At 35.5% G+C, this 14,932-nt stretch overlaps 3 protein-coding genes across 4 annotated transcripts; all 3 read left to right on the top strand.

Annotated features, from left to right (window-relative positions):
- Nucleotides 1–490: 490 nt before the first annotated feature.
- LOC134232261 (transmembrane protein 79-like) lies at nt 491–1,404 on the top strand. Of its 2 annotated transcripts, none has more exons than XM_062714224.1 (2): nt 491–628; nt 742–1,404. In XM_062714224.1, exon 2 carries the CDS (start codon nt 758–760, stop codon nt 1,322–1,324), a length of 567 nt encoding a protein of 188 aa, XP_062570208.1. In that variant the 5' UTR covers nt 491–628; nt 742–757; the 3' UTR covers nt 1,325–1,404. The 2 variants fall into 2 exon arrangements, with proteins under 2 accessions (XP_062570208.1, XP_062570207.1); XM_062714223.1 differs by having other exon boundaries at nt 492–616; nt 731–1,404.
- A 6,189-nt stretch (nt 1,405–7,593) lies between these two features.
- LOC134232260 (transmembrane protein 79-like) lies at nt 7,594–8,257 on the top strand. The gene has a single exon (XM_062714222.1). It carries the CDS (start codon nt 7,643–7,645, stop codon nt 8,213–8,215), a length of 573 nt encoding a protein of 190 aa, XP_062570206.1. The 5' UTR covers nt 7,594–7,642; the 3' UTR covers nt 8,216–8,257.
- A 1,455-nt stretch (nt 8,258–9,712) lies between these two features.
- On the top strand, nt 9,713–10,731 carry LOC134232259 (transmembrane protein 79-like). Its single transcript, XM_062714220.1, has 2 exons — nt 9,713–9,987; nt 10,111–10,731. The coding sequence occupies exon 2, from the start codon at nt 10,124–10,126 to the stop codon at nt 10,682–10,684; it is 561 nt and encodes a 186-aa protein (XP_062570204.1). The 5' UTR covers nt 9,713–9,987; nt 10,111–10,123; the 3' UTR covers nt 10,685–10,731.
- Nucleotides 10,732–14,932: the final 4,201 nt, after the last annotated feature.

The following is a 14,932-nucleotide window of genomic DNA, read 5'->3' as shown; positions in this document are numbered from 1 at the left end:
ATCGGCAATTACATTTCATTCAATTTTTTTCATGCACTATTCAGAAATAAAATAAATGTAACAGCATGTTTTCAAAATATAATTTCCTATATATTATATCTATAAAATAATATCGTATAAATTTATTTTACTTATACACTGTATGATTAAATCGTTTGACATCCTTAGCTTCTCGTCACGAAAGGAACGCACCTTGATTTCTATAAATGCTCTGAATAAACTTTATCCTTTAATATTTTCTTTTTTAATTGAAACACAACTTAAACATTACGGAAAACATGAAATTTTGTATGAATATAACTACTGGAATTTTACTTTAAAAATGCTTTCAGGGCCTTGCCTTTATCCCCCTTTCAACATAACGCATTCCCCGTTAACGAGCCATTTAAAAAGTCACTGCGTTCTTCTTTTTCACCTTTATAAGAAAAGATATCCCCTGACGAACCCCTGTATGTAAACAATACTTATGATTGTGTCGTTCTACTTTGTCACCTCTACTTGCTTGAAGCTGCCCGATCGAAGGTCATTACATTACAGCATTCGGCGCACGATATAAGAGACTGTCCATTTCATTGGATATTAAGCATTAGCAATTGCACATCGAACATTAACTAAGGTAAGATTTTTAGTAAACCTAATATTTAAACTTTTTAATTTCTTCCATTAAAAAGACACAGCATGATGTTAACATAGATTTATATACAAATTCTTATTTTTACAATTCTTTCAGGGACCATTTAGCCTCCCAGACTTCATAATGGAGAGCAAAGAGAAGACGAAACCCCGCCTGCTGATAGAGAACATGCCTTGGATTCGGATTCAGATGCTCTCGGCGATTGTGACGAGCTTAGTTCTGTTTACCTTCGGTTTCTGGACACTGCCAATAAATACTTCCGGACTGAAGGACCCTGCGGGACGCCTCGCGTTTGCAGTCAAGTGGTTGTTCATTTCCTCCTTCTGCATAATATTTGCAATGTTTGGGGTACTAAGAGTCCGAGGGAGTACGAATGCTGTTGATCCTATCAATGGCGGAGCAGAAAACCTGATAGAGGTTCCGAACAGAATTCTACGAAATAATGTCGAACAGTATTTTTTGCACATGGCGGGAATTTTGGCTTTGAGCACTATCCTGGATGTTAGTTCTCTGAAGGCTATTCCAGTTTTATCCGGACTGTTTCTGCTTGGCCGGTTAACTTACGGGCTAGGATATTCCCGATCTCCCTTTAACAGGAGCTTTGGGTTTATCATGACTTTTATTCCTACATTAATTGTGTACCTGTATTGTACGTATCGATTGTTTACAGGCAATATGTTGCTGTCTTAATAATAGAAAAAAATACAGTAACTATGAAATGATATGCTCTTTCAAATATATTTCAAAATAAATGTCTAGAATATACTTTATACTTGTTTTAAGCTTTATTTTCACATATTCACAACAGAAAACAAGATGTGTTTGTGAAACACTATGCGTCCGGTGGCAACAAAGTTTGAAAAAAAGCTATCTTTAGCATACAGGTCACAGTCAGGGTCACAAGGTCATTGACCTTGGTGTCATTTGAAAGAACTTGATAAATGGAGTATGCATACCAAATATGAAGTCTCTATCTCTTATGATTCAAAAGTAATGACGAAGGTACGAAAAAGCTATTTTTAGCATATAAGTCACAGTCAAGGTCACAAGGTCATTGAGCTTGGTGTGATTTGAAAGAACTTAATAAGTGGAGTACGCATACCAAATATGAAGTATCTATCTCTCATGGTTAAAACGTTATTGTGAAGGTTCAAAAATGCTTTTTTAGCATATAGGTCACAGTCAAGGTCACAAGGTCATTGACCTGTGTCATTTGTAAGAGCTTAATTAGTGGAGTATGCATACCAAATATGAAGTCTCTAACTTTCAAGGTTCAAAAGTTATATATGGTGTAGGTTAAAGTTTGCAGACAAAGACACTACTTTTAGCATATAGGTCACAGTCAAGGTCACAAGGTCAATGACCTTGGTATCATTTGAAAGAATTTAAATAGTGTAGTATGCATACCAAACATTAAGTCTCTACCTTTCATGGTTCAAAAGTTATGACGAAGGTTAAAGTTTGCAGACAAACAAACAAACAGACAGACAGACAGGACATAAACGCCTCAGATCTACCGATCCGGGCGCATAAAAACATCGGTATTTAGAAATTACAGATCTCATCTTATACTTTATTGATTGTATATTGTTTAACTCCCTCTCGAGAATTTTTAACTCATATGGAGACGCCATCAAGTGCCGGTGGAAAGCTGCAAATTTTGTCCTATACTCGTCACTTAAGGTCATTGAGCATTGAGGGATCTTTTTCTTGCCAGCACCGACTGTGACACGGGACCTCGGTTTATCCAGTCTTATCCGAAGGACTCCGCGTCACACAGTGGGATTCGAACCAATGTTGGCTCTAAGTCAGACAAGTCCCACATTAAACTTATGATCTAGTAGACCAACTGTACAAAACAAATAGTACACTAGTAGTGCACATCCACAGTTGTACCATTTCTGCAATGTTGACTGATAGAAGTTGAAGTTACACATGTACTTGGGAATAGAATATTGACCATATTAACGCACTTTGAAAAAACAATAAATCTGTTAACCAATGCTCACTAGTAATACCCCGGCTCTGATGTAAATAAACACTACATGTATCATGTTAATATACACAAGTTCAATTACAGGCAGATGCACAGAAAAATATGAAGTTGACATCAGATTCACATCAAAATTAATCCCACCATAGGGCATGCCTCAATGTTCTCGTTCAAAGAGTGTACTAAGATTTCAAGCATCTACTATGAATAGTTAATGAGAAAAATGCGACGAAAATTTATTATGTATGAAACAGAGGGATGCACAGACAAACAGGAAGTTGACATCGGATTTGACCCAAAATGAATCCAACCCGTATGGCATGCCATCGGGAAGATTGTGTTAAAATTTTAAGCATCTGCGATGAGTAGTTGCTGAGAAAACTGCAATGAAGATTTGTTATATATGAAACGGACAGACGCACAGACAAACAGGAAAAGATTGTGTTAAAATTTCAAGCATCTGCGATGAGTAGTTGCTGAGAAAACTGCGAGGAGAATTTTTATGTATGAAACAGACAGACACACAGACAAACAGGAAGTTGACATTGGATTTAAACAAAAATGTATCCCTCCGTATGGCATATCGCAGAGAAGATTGTGTTAAAATTTCAAGCATCTACGAAGAGTAGTTGCTGAGAAAACTGTGACGAAAATTTGTTACGGACAGACACACAGCTAGACACACAGACAGACACACAAGGGTAAAACAGTATACCCCCTCTCCTTCGAAGCGGGGGTATAAAAATGTGTATGCCTAGGTCAGTATTCATGCAAATCTTCGGCATGATAAATAACTGAACCTGTTGGATAACTTTTCGATGGTAAGGTCACTTCAGGATGTGAAAGTGAGCGATTTTGATTTTTCTCTTAAATGTTTTACTGTACGTAATTTCTTTTCCAGTTTACTGAAAGTTTTCAACGTCATATCAGTTATGCAAAAGCTGGGGGGGGGGGGGGGGGGGGGGGCTTTCAATGTGCTTCCGACGGCTATGTATAAGAAATCAAAGTACTGAAAGCACTCATGGGAGTTGAACATGGTGTAAAAAAATCTTTGATCGGGAGGTTAAGTGAGTGAACAATATTATTATTTCAAATACACACAACTGTTTCAGATTTTCTGAGTTGCAACAATCTTGATAAAGACATTCAGAGACATTGAATAGCAAAAAAATGCATGGGCCATAATGCTTGCCTGCCTACATTAGTCCTTTTTTGAACCCCCTGCTTGAAAAGCGGGAGGGTATTTATTAATTGGGATTTCCGTCTATCTGTTTGTTACGCTTTAGGTATACCCATCTCATATCCCCAACTCCTCTTACACAACAGTGGAACTGAACGAAATTTTCATAGAATCTTAATTACATATTGCCGTTGTGCACCTTCTATTACTTTTTCATCCTACACATATTTTGGGTTTCCCATTGCAAAACATGGACACTGCCATTATATTCATATTAGAGGCGGTTGATCATTTATATAATTCACTGCTCACAGTCTTCAAATTTGTAATATATTTTTCCTTGGCACCTTTACCCATGTGTTACGAAAATTTCAGTTTCGCAGGAGTAATATCAATGTTGATAAAATGTGGATTTTAACACAGCATCCTTTTAAGAGTTAATAGGTTTGTTATATAAAACTTTTCTGTGAATATAAATGTATGTCAATTACACGAACATTATATATGGAGTACGTCAAAACTTAATCTATTTTAATATTGTGAAGAAAAAAGCAATACCAAGTTAAAAACAAATATTTAATGACCAAACATAAAAACAGTGGTACATATATGTGAGAGTTTGTGTGCGTACACATTATCTGGTATGTAAATGAGGTTTTCCGTTTATTAAAAAAAATATACTTCATTTTGTTGTTTTTAATCGCGATTTTACGAAAACATCGATGTCCGTTTGTGGTTTTAACATTTATAACAGAGTACTAGATTTACCGCTTTTGGCAGGTGATACTGCTGATTTAGTAATAAATACGCATGTTTCCTAAAGTTTTTATGCATTAATGAATTCATTTAAACCAAGAAAATGTTCATGAAAAGTTTGAATAAATTCTGTGCGCTGGTAAAAAAGAAATTGCTAAAAATCCGGGACCGTCGGGCGTCGGGAAGACTAGATTTACCGCTTGCCGTCAGTATGTAGAGTTGTCGTTCGTATCTCTTTCAGTGTATGACGCTACACTAAAAATGAGTTCCATAACGAAAAACTTTTGAGGTTCTTTATAATTTAGTTTTTACTTTGAACGAAATCTAATATTCAAAATAAGATTACTTTATCATTACATTTACTTATATTTCAAATTATGAAAAAAATTAGATCAATTCAGGAGAAAATGACATGAACTATTTGTGGCGGATGTTTATGCATGTTTTCTGTTGAATGTCATCGGAGTAAATCGGTCGACACAGTAGCCTCGCTTTCGGCTCTATATAATCAACACAAATTACTGCGCATGTTAAATGCGTGATGACCATGGGAGATTGAACATAGTTCAACTCCCCCCCCCAAAAAGAGTTGGGCTGAGAGACCTTCTACATGTACTCGTCTTCTCCTTGTTCTCAATGAGGGTAAATCAATACATGTAAATTAAAAGGTTTTTCGAAAGATATATTTATTACAAATTGATTCTCTCAACTACTAAGATCTAAGACTAGAATTTTTTGTTTTATACATATTTTTTTCAAAGTGCGTTAAATGTACCCATAGTAAAAAATGTTGGTGTACAATCTTAACACAAAAAAATTTTCAAAGTGTGTTGATTTTGTCAAAATTTTAACGCCCTTTGAAATCTTTTTTTCAAAGTGCTTAATTTTTTTCAAAGTGCGTTACCACAGAGCTGCAAATTTTGTCCTTTACTCGGCACTCGGAGTCATTGAGCAGTGAGGAATTTTTTTGTGCCAGCAGTTACTGCGACCTCGGTTTACATGGTCTCATCCATAGACCGATTTCCTCGTTCCACAGTGGGATTCGAACCTACGACTTAAGGATCAACTCCTTACTTCGCGACTCTAGAGCAGATGCTTTAGTTACTGTGTCACATGGGCAACTACATCCTTAGAATTATCATCCATGCAAGTTTGATCAACATAGGGCTTATAATTACTTGGAAATCAACCAACTTTTAAGACTTTTACCTGACTACTCATCCGAAAATGTAGGTAAAATCCAGCATCCGAAGCAAGTCCGTTAGTAATCTTCCTTGGATTCATCATCATGCAAGTTTTGTCATCATAGGGCTTATAGTTACTTTTGATTGAATCTTTTCCAAAAACTCATTCAAAAAAAGCATCCGAAGCGGTAGTGTGCATCCTTAGAAGTACCGGTATCATCCATGTAAGTTTAGGAAACACTTTAATCTGTTCACTCCTTTTACTGAAATCACAGCATCAGAAACCTTTGCTGGTACAATGAAACACACTAGAAGTATCTTACATGCATCTCTGACTAATGTAGGGCAAATAAGTACTAAAAATGAAAACTGCATCAAAAACGTTAACCTTGGACGCCTATACCGACGGCATCACATGGACTTCCCCCAAGTTCGTTGAGCTACATTGTATACGGCATAAATGGTACTTGTAATTTCTCTTAGGTTACAAATATATTGCTATTAAAATCCATAAACTCGACTCTGAGTTCACCTCAACAAAGTCGATATAAAGTGAACTATAATAATTATATCGGTGTTTTGTCGGTGTCCTGGAGCGTGTCCACTTCCCATCACACTTGCCTGAATGCTGTATCCAGTGATGCCCACTTCCAGACTTGCTTGATCTGACTTATTTTCCGGATGAGTGACCACTTTAAAGTTTTAGAAGCAAGTATATATTTCCAAGTAGTACCAAGTAGACCTATAGGATGCAAGGTTGATTTTCTAAGGATTTGTACACTAAAAAACTATTGACAGAACTTCCTCTGCTACCTACTCACTCATTAAGGATCTGAAGGTCAGATCCAGCATCCACGTCTGGTGGTGTCCATTCATAGATGTATCATCCCTGCAAGTTTGAACTTTGCAAACAGAAACAGGCTTCTAAAAAGTATATCTGTTAAGTTACCCATAAAAATTAGGTCAGATCTTTTCTATCGTCATTTGCCCTTACTTATGCAGCAATATACCTTCATTATCTGCATACGGAATTTATATATCTCAGTTGATTCGATACGCAAGAGCATGCTCTACGTATGAACAATTTTTAAAACGAGACAAACAAGTTGATGAATCTAGAATATCAGCAGTCTCGTTTAGTCATCATTTCGTAAGTTCTATAGCCGAAACAATGACCTAGTCAGCAAATACAATTTATTATCATTGAGTCAAATGCTGACTGACGTTTTTAACAGTAATTGTTAGTCTATTATTTATACACTGAATTGTCAACGGATTTTCCCGTCATTTCCCGATCATGACAAGGAGTATACAGCTGGTGTGACCGTTCGGCAGGGGATGCTCACTCCTCCATGGCACCTGATCCCACCTCTGATGTTTGGAGGTCCGTATTTGCTCAGCTCCTGTTTTGTATTTTCTTATAGACTTTTGATGTTCGTTATCTCCTTATGTTTCATCTACCATTTGCAGTCATTAAGACTCTTAATATCAAATACATTTATCAAGTCACCATTCCTCCCCAAAATGTACGATCAAACAGCCGAAGCAAGTGCATAATCCTTGAAAGTGTGATTCAAGTCACTTCATTCAGGACCCTTAGTATTGTCTGAGGTGTTTCCTACATTGCTGATATGGGTCATTAAAGCCATTCCGCCGTTTTCACATTCATAGCCAAAACTGTTGACCGTAGAAATAGTGTACGAATATTAATGAGACACATAGCATAGAACAGAATAAGGTAAGCTTAATTTAACGTATGCATGTTTCAATGGAGGTATGTATTGTTCACTACTTGATATGAAAATAATAACAACACGTGTAGCAGGCTGATCTTATTTTGTGTTTGTTTGTTCGCTTCTTTTGAATGTTCTAAATTTTAGCAGCCAGAAGAAAACATGTCGGACAAACAGAAGGACAAGAGAACATTCCGGGAAAAGAAAACACGTGTCCAAATGCAGATAGTGACTTCATTAATTGTCAGTGGCTCCGTCTTTTTCTTCAGCTACTGGCTTCTCAACATCAACACCTCTAAAATCACCGAGCTGTCCGAGAGATTAGCCTTTACGATATGTTGTTTGTTTGTCTCCTCGTTTTCCATAATAATGGGGATCATTGGGGTCGGTAACGTCCGAGGTAACACGGACGCCATTGATCCGGTGTATGGCGGGGCTGAAAATCTCGTGGACGTCCCAAACCGCATCCTTCGGAACACAACGGAGCAGTTCTTTCTACATATGATGGCGATGTTAACATTGACTCTGTTTCTGGAGGGCAGTTCTATGAGGGTTATTCCCATTCTTTCAGGGATATTCCTGATGGCTAGAATTGTATATCAGTATGGGTACATGTCCTCTCCAATGAACAGGGGGTGGGGGTTTGCTAGCACATTTATACCTACACTGGTTGTATACATTTATTGCACATTTTGCATTCTGACAAAGATAATGAATGTATATGGTATACTTTAGTATTATTTGAGATCTGACTTATTGTTATTTTTTAATTTACCTGGGTGGTAGTAAATACAATAATTACAATATGATTTCTTTGTCCATGAAAATTCATATTCCCCATTATTGCCCTCGGGTATTATGATTATATAAGGTTTATATATCTGTTATTTTTAATATCATAAAAAATTGAATGACTCAGCAAAATTATCATAAGAATTCAATCAAAAGACTTCACTACTTCTAAAATTATTTTGACATCTGTAAATGTGACGTAAATTACATACCTTATGTTTGAGTAACCTATAAAAACGGCACATATTTGCAAACTCAGAGTGACTAGCTTTTGACATAAGTTTGGATTATATTTAAAACATGGAGGATACTGACAACCATAGTTTTCCATGCTGTGAAGGAAAAACAACAGTATTCACTGAAGTAACCTTATATGGTAATGTCATGTTGTAAATTTTGAATTTACACCGGGTGGCAGTAAATAGAAAATTTACAACATGACAACTAATCTTGTATTTACTGCAGTTAAATATTGCGTTTATCTGCATAGGTATAGAAAATAAGAAGCGAACTGTTCAACTAAATAATCTAAATGATCTATAACATTCAAAAACAACCTCTAGAAATATCAGAGTTGGAATCCGGTACCTAGGAGAAGTAAGCATCCCTTATCAATCTGGAGTATCCGCCGCGAGCTCCTCTACATTGATCAGGTAATAGGAGTTATTAAACCAAAGTCGAAATTAATTTACGTCAGTACTATATGTTTTACTTGTAAACAAGGTCATTTTTACAAATATATAGTATTTTATAATGAATTGTAAAACATTTTTGAAAGGTTTGCAATTTTATCTTATTTGTCAGTAGCCTTATACATGTACTGCATGATATCTTTCACATCATGTAATTTTGTCATAATTTTTACAAGAATGCATATTATTTAGGAATGAAATAAATAGCTACCAAGTTATACTGGAATAACTACAATGTATTAAAGTTGTACCAAGTGTGCATTTCCATCTTTCCGTTTTGATGATTTATTTTGGACGGAATTATGGCCTGTTTTAGGAAAACTGACTACATTTGTAGTAAAAAGACTATATTAAAGCTTACATATGTGCTACTCTGGGTTACGTTTTTACCTCTTTCTACATAATGACCAATTTCATGCAGTGTAATTAAAGCTTGATTACAGATTAATAGAACATAAAGTCACAAGTACCAGATGATCCGGATTTAACCTTATTTCAATTTGTTAAATGAAAAACCTTCTCATGAACATTTTGAAATATGAATATAATCAGAGAAAGTACAAATAGGTGCACACAGTGATAATCATGATATTGGAAGTCTGTTTTGAAATTGTGTAGCTTTAGTGGGCCATTTAAGTTTACATAAAATTATGCTAAACTAAAATATATGTATACATGTGCTTAATGTGCAATTCATCATCTTTGTCAAATTAGGAGAAATAGAACGTCACATCATATAGTATAAGCCTGACAATTATTTCACAAAGTGTATGTCAGATATGGTAAAAAAAAAATCGGTTTTTCTTTGGTTGGGTACTACGTTTGTCTTCCTCAAGTAAATAAGGAGATTTAAAAGCTATTGATAACGGATATGAGTTTGTTGACTTTGTACCGGTGTTAGCCATATTAACTCGGCCATATACACTAGCCCCTCCAGTACAAGCAATCTCAATACCTGTTTATAGAACCGGGAGGAATGAAATATTCTGAAAGTTAAACCTGACAACATATTGATATTCCAAGGTAATCTACGACAGCGTGCGTCTTCTGTTTAAAAATCTAAAAAGGATGTATTATAACGTTATGGGTAGCGTTTGTAAGAAAAAAATTAAAGGCTTTTTTACCATATCAATTTTTTTCATACAGATTATAGTAAAAGATGCCTGAGAAATCAGCAACAAGAAAAGCTCCAAAAGAGAGTAAAGACTGGATCCGTAAACAGATCATGGCGGGTCTGACTTTGTGTGCCACTCTCTTCCTAGGGGCCTACTACTTCCTGCCACTACCAGCGATACAGGCTCAGTCTCCCGTGGACAGATTTATCTTAACAATCCGCTGTCTCTTCGTGTCCTCACTTCCGATTCCGCTGATTCTCCAATCCGTTGGAAATGCACGTTTCAACACGACAGCAATCGACCCCGTCAAAGGCGGCGGTGAGGACATCGTGGATGTACCAAACAGGATTCTCAGGAACACTATAGAGCAGTACATAATGCATGCAGTGGCTATGCTGACCCTTTGTACATTTCTAGATGAAGATTCCCTTAAAGTCCTTCCCATCTTGTCGGTGATCTTTGTGATTTTCCGTTTGCTGTTTTGGTGGGGGTATCTCAGCTCACCTTTAAATAGAGCCGTGGGTATGAGTGGGACGGCGATGCCAATCTTTTTAACTTATTTATACTGTTTGTATCGCATCATCAAAAACATCATGGTATTTTGATCCTCGTAGTTTCTTAGTTTTTGTTGCGAATATATTGAGCCTTAGTTCATGTACTAAGTTCATTTTTGTCATATTTGTCTGTTCATATTTGTCTGACTGCAACTAAGGTATCACTCTAAAGTAAGATATTTTCTTACATTTTGATGACATTAAATATCTTAATTGTGAAAATCTTCATTTTAGACACTATTGCTGTGTGGTATCTATCTAGTAGTATCTATTGATGTTAGAATGTACGGGTTGAATTTATTGTGAATACTATATGTCAATGAAAACATTATTCCACAGTCTTTTTTTACTCTTCAAGAGAAACGAACCCCTATTAAGTTATATTCAATTCGCTTAAGAGTCCCTGCCTGTAGGCCCCAGCCCTGTCTTTCTGTAAATACCTGTGTCACTCAGGTAAAACATGTTATATTTAGATTAAGAATCCCCCCAAAACAAACAAAGCGTATGTAGTGAAAATGGATTATATATTGAATCCTATACCGGTATATTCTTGAACTAATGAAGCCTGGATGTCTGTGATATTAGAAACATGAAGAAATGACATATGAACATTAAATCAAAATGAAGTATTTTTAAATAAAAAAAGCAGTTTGAAGGACTGGATGAAAATGCCTGACCGCTCGTGAGTCCACGTGGGATTGTGATCATGCGTTCTTTCCCTGAAGATCGCCAGTTTGTTGTGAGGACAGGGCTGGCTGGGATGATCTTTACTGTTTTGTTTAGTTCTATCGGATATCTCGTGTTTCCGTTCTCCACCCCCTCTGCAGACTCCGTTCTTGTGAGATTGGTGTATACCCTGCGTTGGCAAATGTTCCCTGCCTCCATGCTTTTATTTGGTGTTATGTCTGTTATGTATCTGCGTTTTCAAAGTTCTGCAATAAATCCAGTGTTGGGACGGGGGGAGCACATTGTGGAGACACAACAGAAGTACCTTCGGAACACCACTGAACAACTTTGTCTTCACGTAATTGGACAGCTCGTGCTCTGCACTTATCTGACGTCAGAGTCACTTGCCATCATCCCATTGTGTTCTATCTTATTTGTGATTGGACGTGTTGCATTCTGGGTAGGCTATGTCAGAGAGCCTCTTAAAAGAATGTTTGGCTTTATGATGACCTTTTCTGTGACTTTAGGTAGTCTCTTCTATTGTTTGTTTTGTTTTGTGATGTCTGGGCCAACATTTGCTCTGCATGATTAATGTTACAGCTGTATAGTGAATCAGATAATGATCCTGTATTAATACTCTCAGACATGAATTGACATTTTTTAAGCAAATGTTTGAATTTTGTATGAAGATGTTGTGAATAAATACTTAGTATCTTATTCTTTCTTTGAATAAAATTTTCCATATTTCCAAGTTGGTGTGTAAACTGTTTTCTGATTAACACAATTTTCATCGTACATATGTATAAATTCATTGTATAGTCATATAAGAGTATAAAAAGCCTTCTCAGAACAGATGTACTCTGAATTATGTTTATACGTTCTTAAAGGTTCCAAGACCATGTTGTGATTACGATCGATTTTTTAACCAAGGCACACTACTGATAAATAAGTTGGCATTACTGGACTCCCAGCATCAATCCTGGTTTTATCAAGGTGTGACTTTTGAATATAATGCAGCCTTAATGCTTTGGTCTTATTTCCACTGGCAAGTTTTACAACAATTGGTTTTCATACCAAGCTTCAACACAGACAACTCCTTACCTGATTAATACAGAGGCTTGTGGCGATTGTGACCGGTGTACAGGGGCTGCTTTATCCTTCTATAGGCAACTAATCCAACTTCTGGTATCAAGGGGTCCGAGTTTTTACCACATTAACAATTCACAGTTAATGCATATATATAGTGAGATTGATCAGAGCTCGTTCTCATATCGTTTTCACGTTTAATTGTTTTAAAAAACATTATAATCAGAACCTTATGGTATCACCATACTGAATCGGTATATACACTTAATTATTTCTTTTAAAACTACATTTCATGCTGAACAAAAACTGCATAACTTTTGATTTAGTGGAGCTAGCTTTCATATTTCACATGTGTATTCCTTATGATAAGACCTTTCTCAACCACCAAATTTGACCTTGACCTTGGACCATATATTTTAAATAACTTTTGAAGGGCTTGTTTCACATTCCACATATGTATTCTTTGTGACAAGACATTTCATTGAATACCAACAACTTTGAAACAAATCTTTAACCTTGACCATAACTTTTAAACGAAGGGCTGAAATATATTTTTGTGCCTTTAATTGGATACCATACCCTTTTACCTTGACCTTGGAGTATAAATACATTGTTGGTCACAAATTTTGAATATATACTGATATATTTAACATATGTATTCTTTGTGGAAATTTATTTTAACAAACTCTTTTGGCTGATATACTTATGAAAAAATTTAACCTTGACCAAACTTTAAATCTTTCATTATTTAACCCTTTGACTTTGTTACAACAGTTGAACATTCTAAAAATTTGGTTAATTTGCTTGTTTCTTTTAAAACTTCATTTCATGCTGAACTGCATAATTATTGGCTTCGGAGTATCAAATAATCTTGTATATTAAATCTAAGGAGGTACAGTAACAAATCTCTTGTCAATTAAGATGAAATATATGTGCATGTAATACCAGTCTATAAATACATTGTAATAATATTCTGATAACGCAAATTTATTTTATCTTTTGGTGATTGTCTTTTTATTAAACATAGAGTCAAATCCTAAGTAAGTACATGTAGTGGTGCAAACACGGTTATATAAAATTTTATATTAAGATTATAAAAATTTCCACTGATGTACATGTACAATGTACCTCGTATATTGAAAAGAAAGGCTGTAGAAGGTTTCACAACATCAAAGACCGTTATGGTACCGTTATGACCGCTCGACTGAGTTAACAACATTGTACACGAGTTTCGTTCTCTGATCTTCCTCAACATTGTGCTTTTTTAGTACACAAACTCTATTTTTGTTTATCTTTTTTAGTCTTTTATGATCTGATAGCTCAATTTAAACCTTATACTCTTATTCTGCATTGTTATATTATAACTTATTTCCCAATGCTGAAAACAATGTTGTTCAGTTATTTTGACAAAGAGATGATGGGACAGGTTTCATTATATACATGTAACAGTTTATATTTGATCATGACTTACTTGGGTAAATTTTCTGTAATTGGTTGCTTTGGCTTCTTGGTTGACCTCCAGACATTGCTTTGGCATCCACTGTAATTGTTGGTCTTGCAGCCGGATCATATTTCATACACATCACAAAAGTTATTATAAATGCACATTGCACCAAAATTAGAACGAACATGAAAATTCTGTTGCCTTTCAATTGCATTTTTGTAAAGTTTTCGGAGTAGATTCCAAATGAAATCTGGACAGATAGCGACTATGGCGGCGACTCAAGTTAATGCTGATCAGGCATGCGAATAAGTTGTTATCATGAGGGGATATAGTAACAGTTAATGTTTGTGAAATAAAACCAATCTAGTTATCATGACAATATAATATGATTTGGTTGAATGTATATCAGTTATTTCTTTAAAAGTATTGTTGCATATTTCTCAAGAAATTAAATAGAGCAGGACATTTTACTTTAATTTTTTACCTATAAAGGGGAAAAATACTAGATATCAACAAAAAATTTCTCCTTATTTTTCGGGGGCAAAAGCGAAAATTTTACTTTCTTCAATTTTCTAATTATTTCACGGAGTACACATAAAAAATACATCAAGTGTGTAAACTTTTTGTAAGTAGGTGTAGCTTTACTTAATGTATACAATCAAACGGTCATTAATCTCAGACTTCTTTATATAGAATCTCCAATGGTTTGTAGTTGAAGAGGACTTCTGTATTTCCCGATCCTTGGCAAAGACATAAATGCAGCTAAGAGCTGGATAATAAATCTTAATAACCAACTATCTATATCTAATGAGAGATTATTTTTTTCACAACTGAATTTTCTTCACACATTACTTCAAAGCCTAGCTGTTCATGGACATTTTCCTTTGAAAAAAACACAACATATATTCGGGAATTCTTTTTTTCTTTTGAATCCAAAGGGAGGTTAATTACAACCCCGTACCCCTCAAGATCCGCCACTGTTCGTGTTATCCTCCCGCAAAGGAGATGATGAGATTTTAGTAACGCAAATTGTGAGTGTGTTGTGTGTGTTTTTTTAAGATGAGTGAGTTTATCAGTCCTGTGCGAAACGGAGGTGACGAAAT

Source organism: Saccostrea cucullata, unplaced genomic scaffold (assembly GCF_032062105.1).
Source record: "Saccostrea cucullata isolate Sc308-1 unplaced genomic scaffold, CSIRO_AGI_Scuc_v1 ctg1143, whole genome shotgun sequence".
In the NCBI taxonomy this organism is placed as follows: Eukaryota; Metazoa; Mollusca; class Bivalvia; order Ostreida; family Ostreidae; genus Saccostrea; species Saccostrea cuccullata.
Note: the sequence above shows the minus strand (reverse complement) of the source record. Positions and strands in the feature narration are given on the sequence as shown.

Bases quoted from the DNA above. Each gene is read 5' to 3' on its own strand.
- LOC134232261 (XM_062714224.1), top strand. From the start codon at position 758: ATGGAGAGCAAAGAGAAGACGAAACCCCGCCTGCTGATAGAGAACATG.
- LOC134232259 (XM_062714220.1), top strand. From the start codon at position 10,124: ATGCCTGAGAAATCAGCAACAAGAAAAGCTCCAAAAGAGAGTAAAGAC.
- LOC134232260 (XM_062714222.1), top strand. From the start codon at position 7,643: ATGTCGGACAAACAGAAGGACAAGAGAACATTCCGGGAAAAGAAAACA.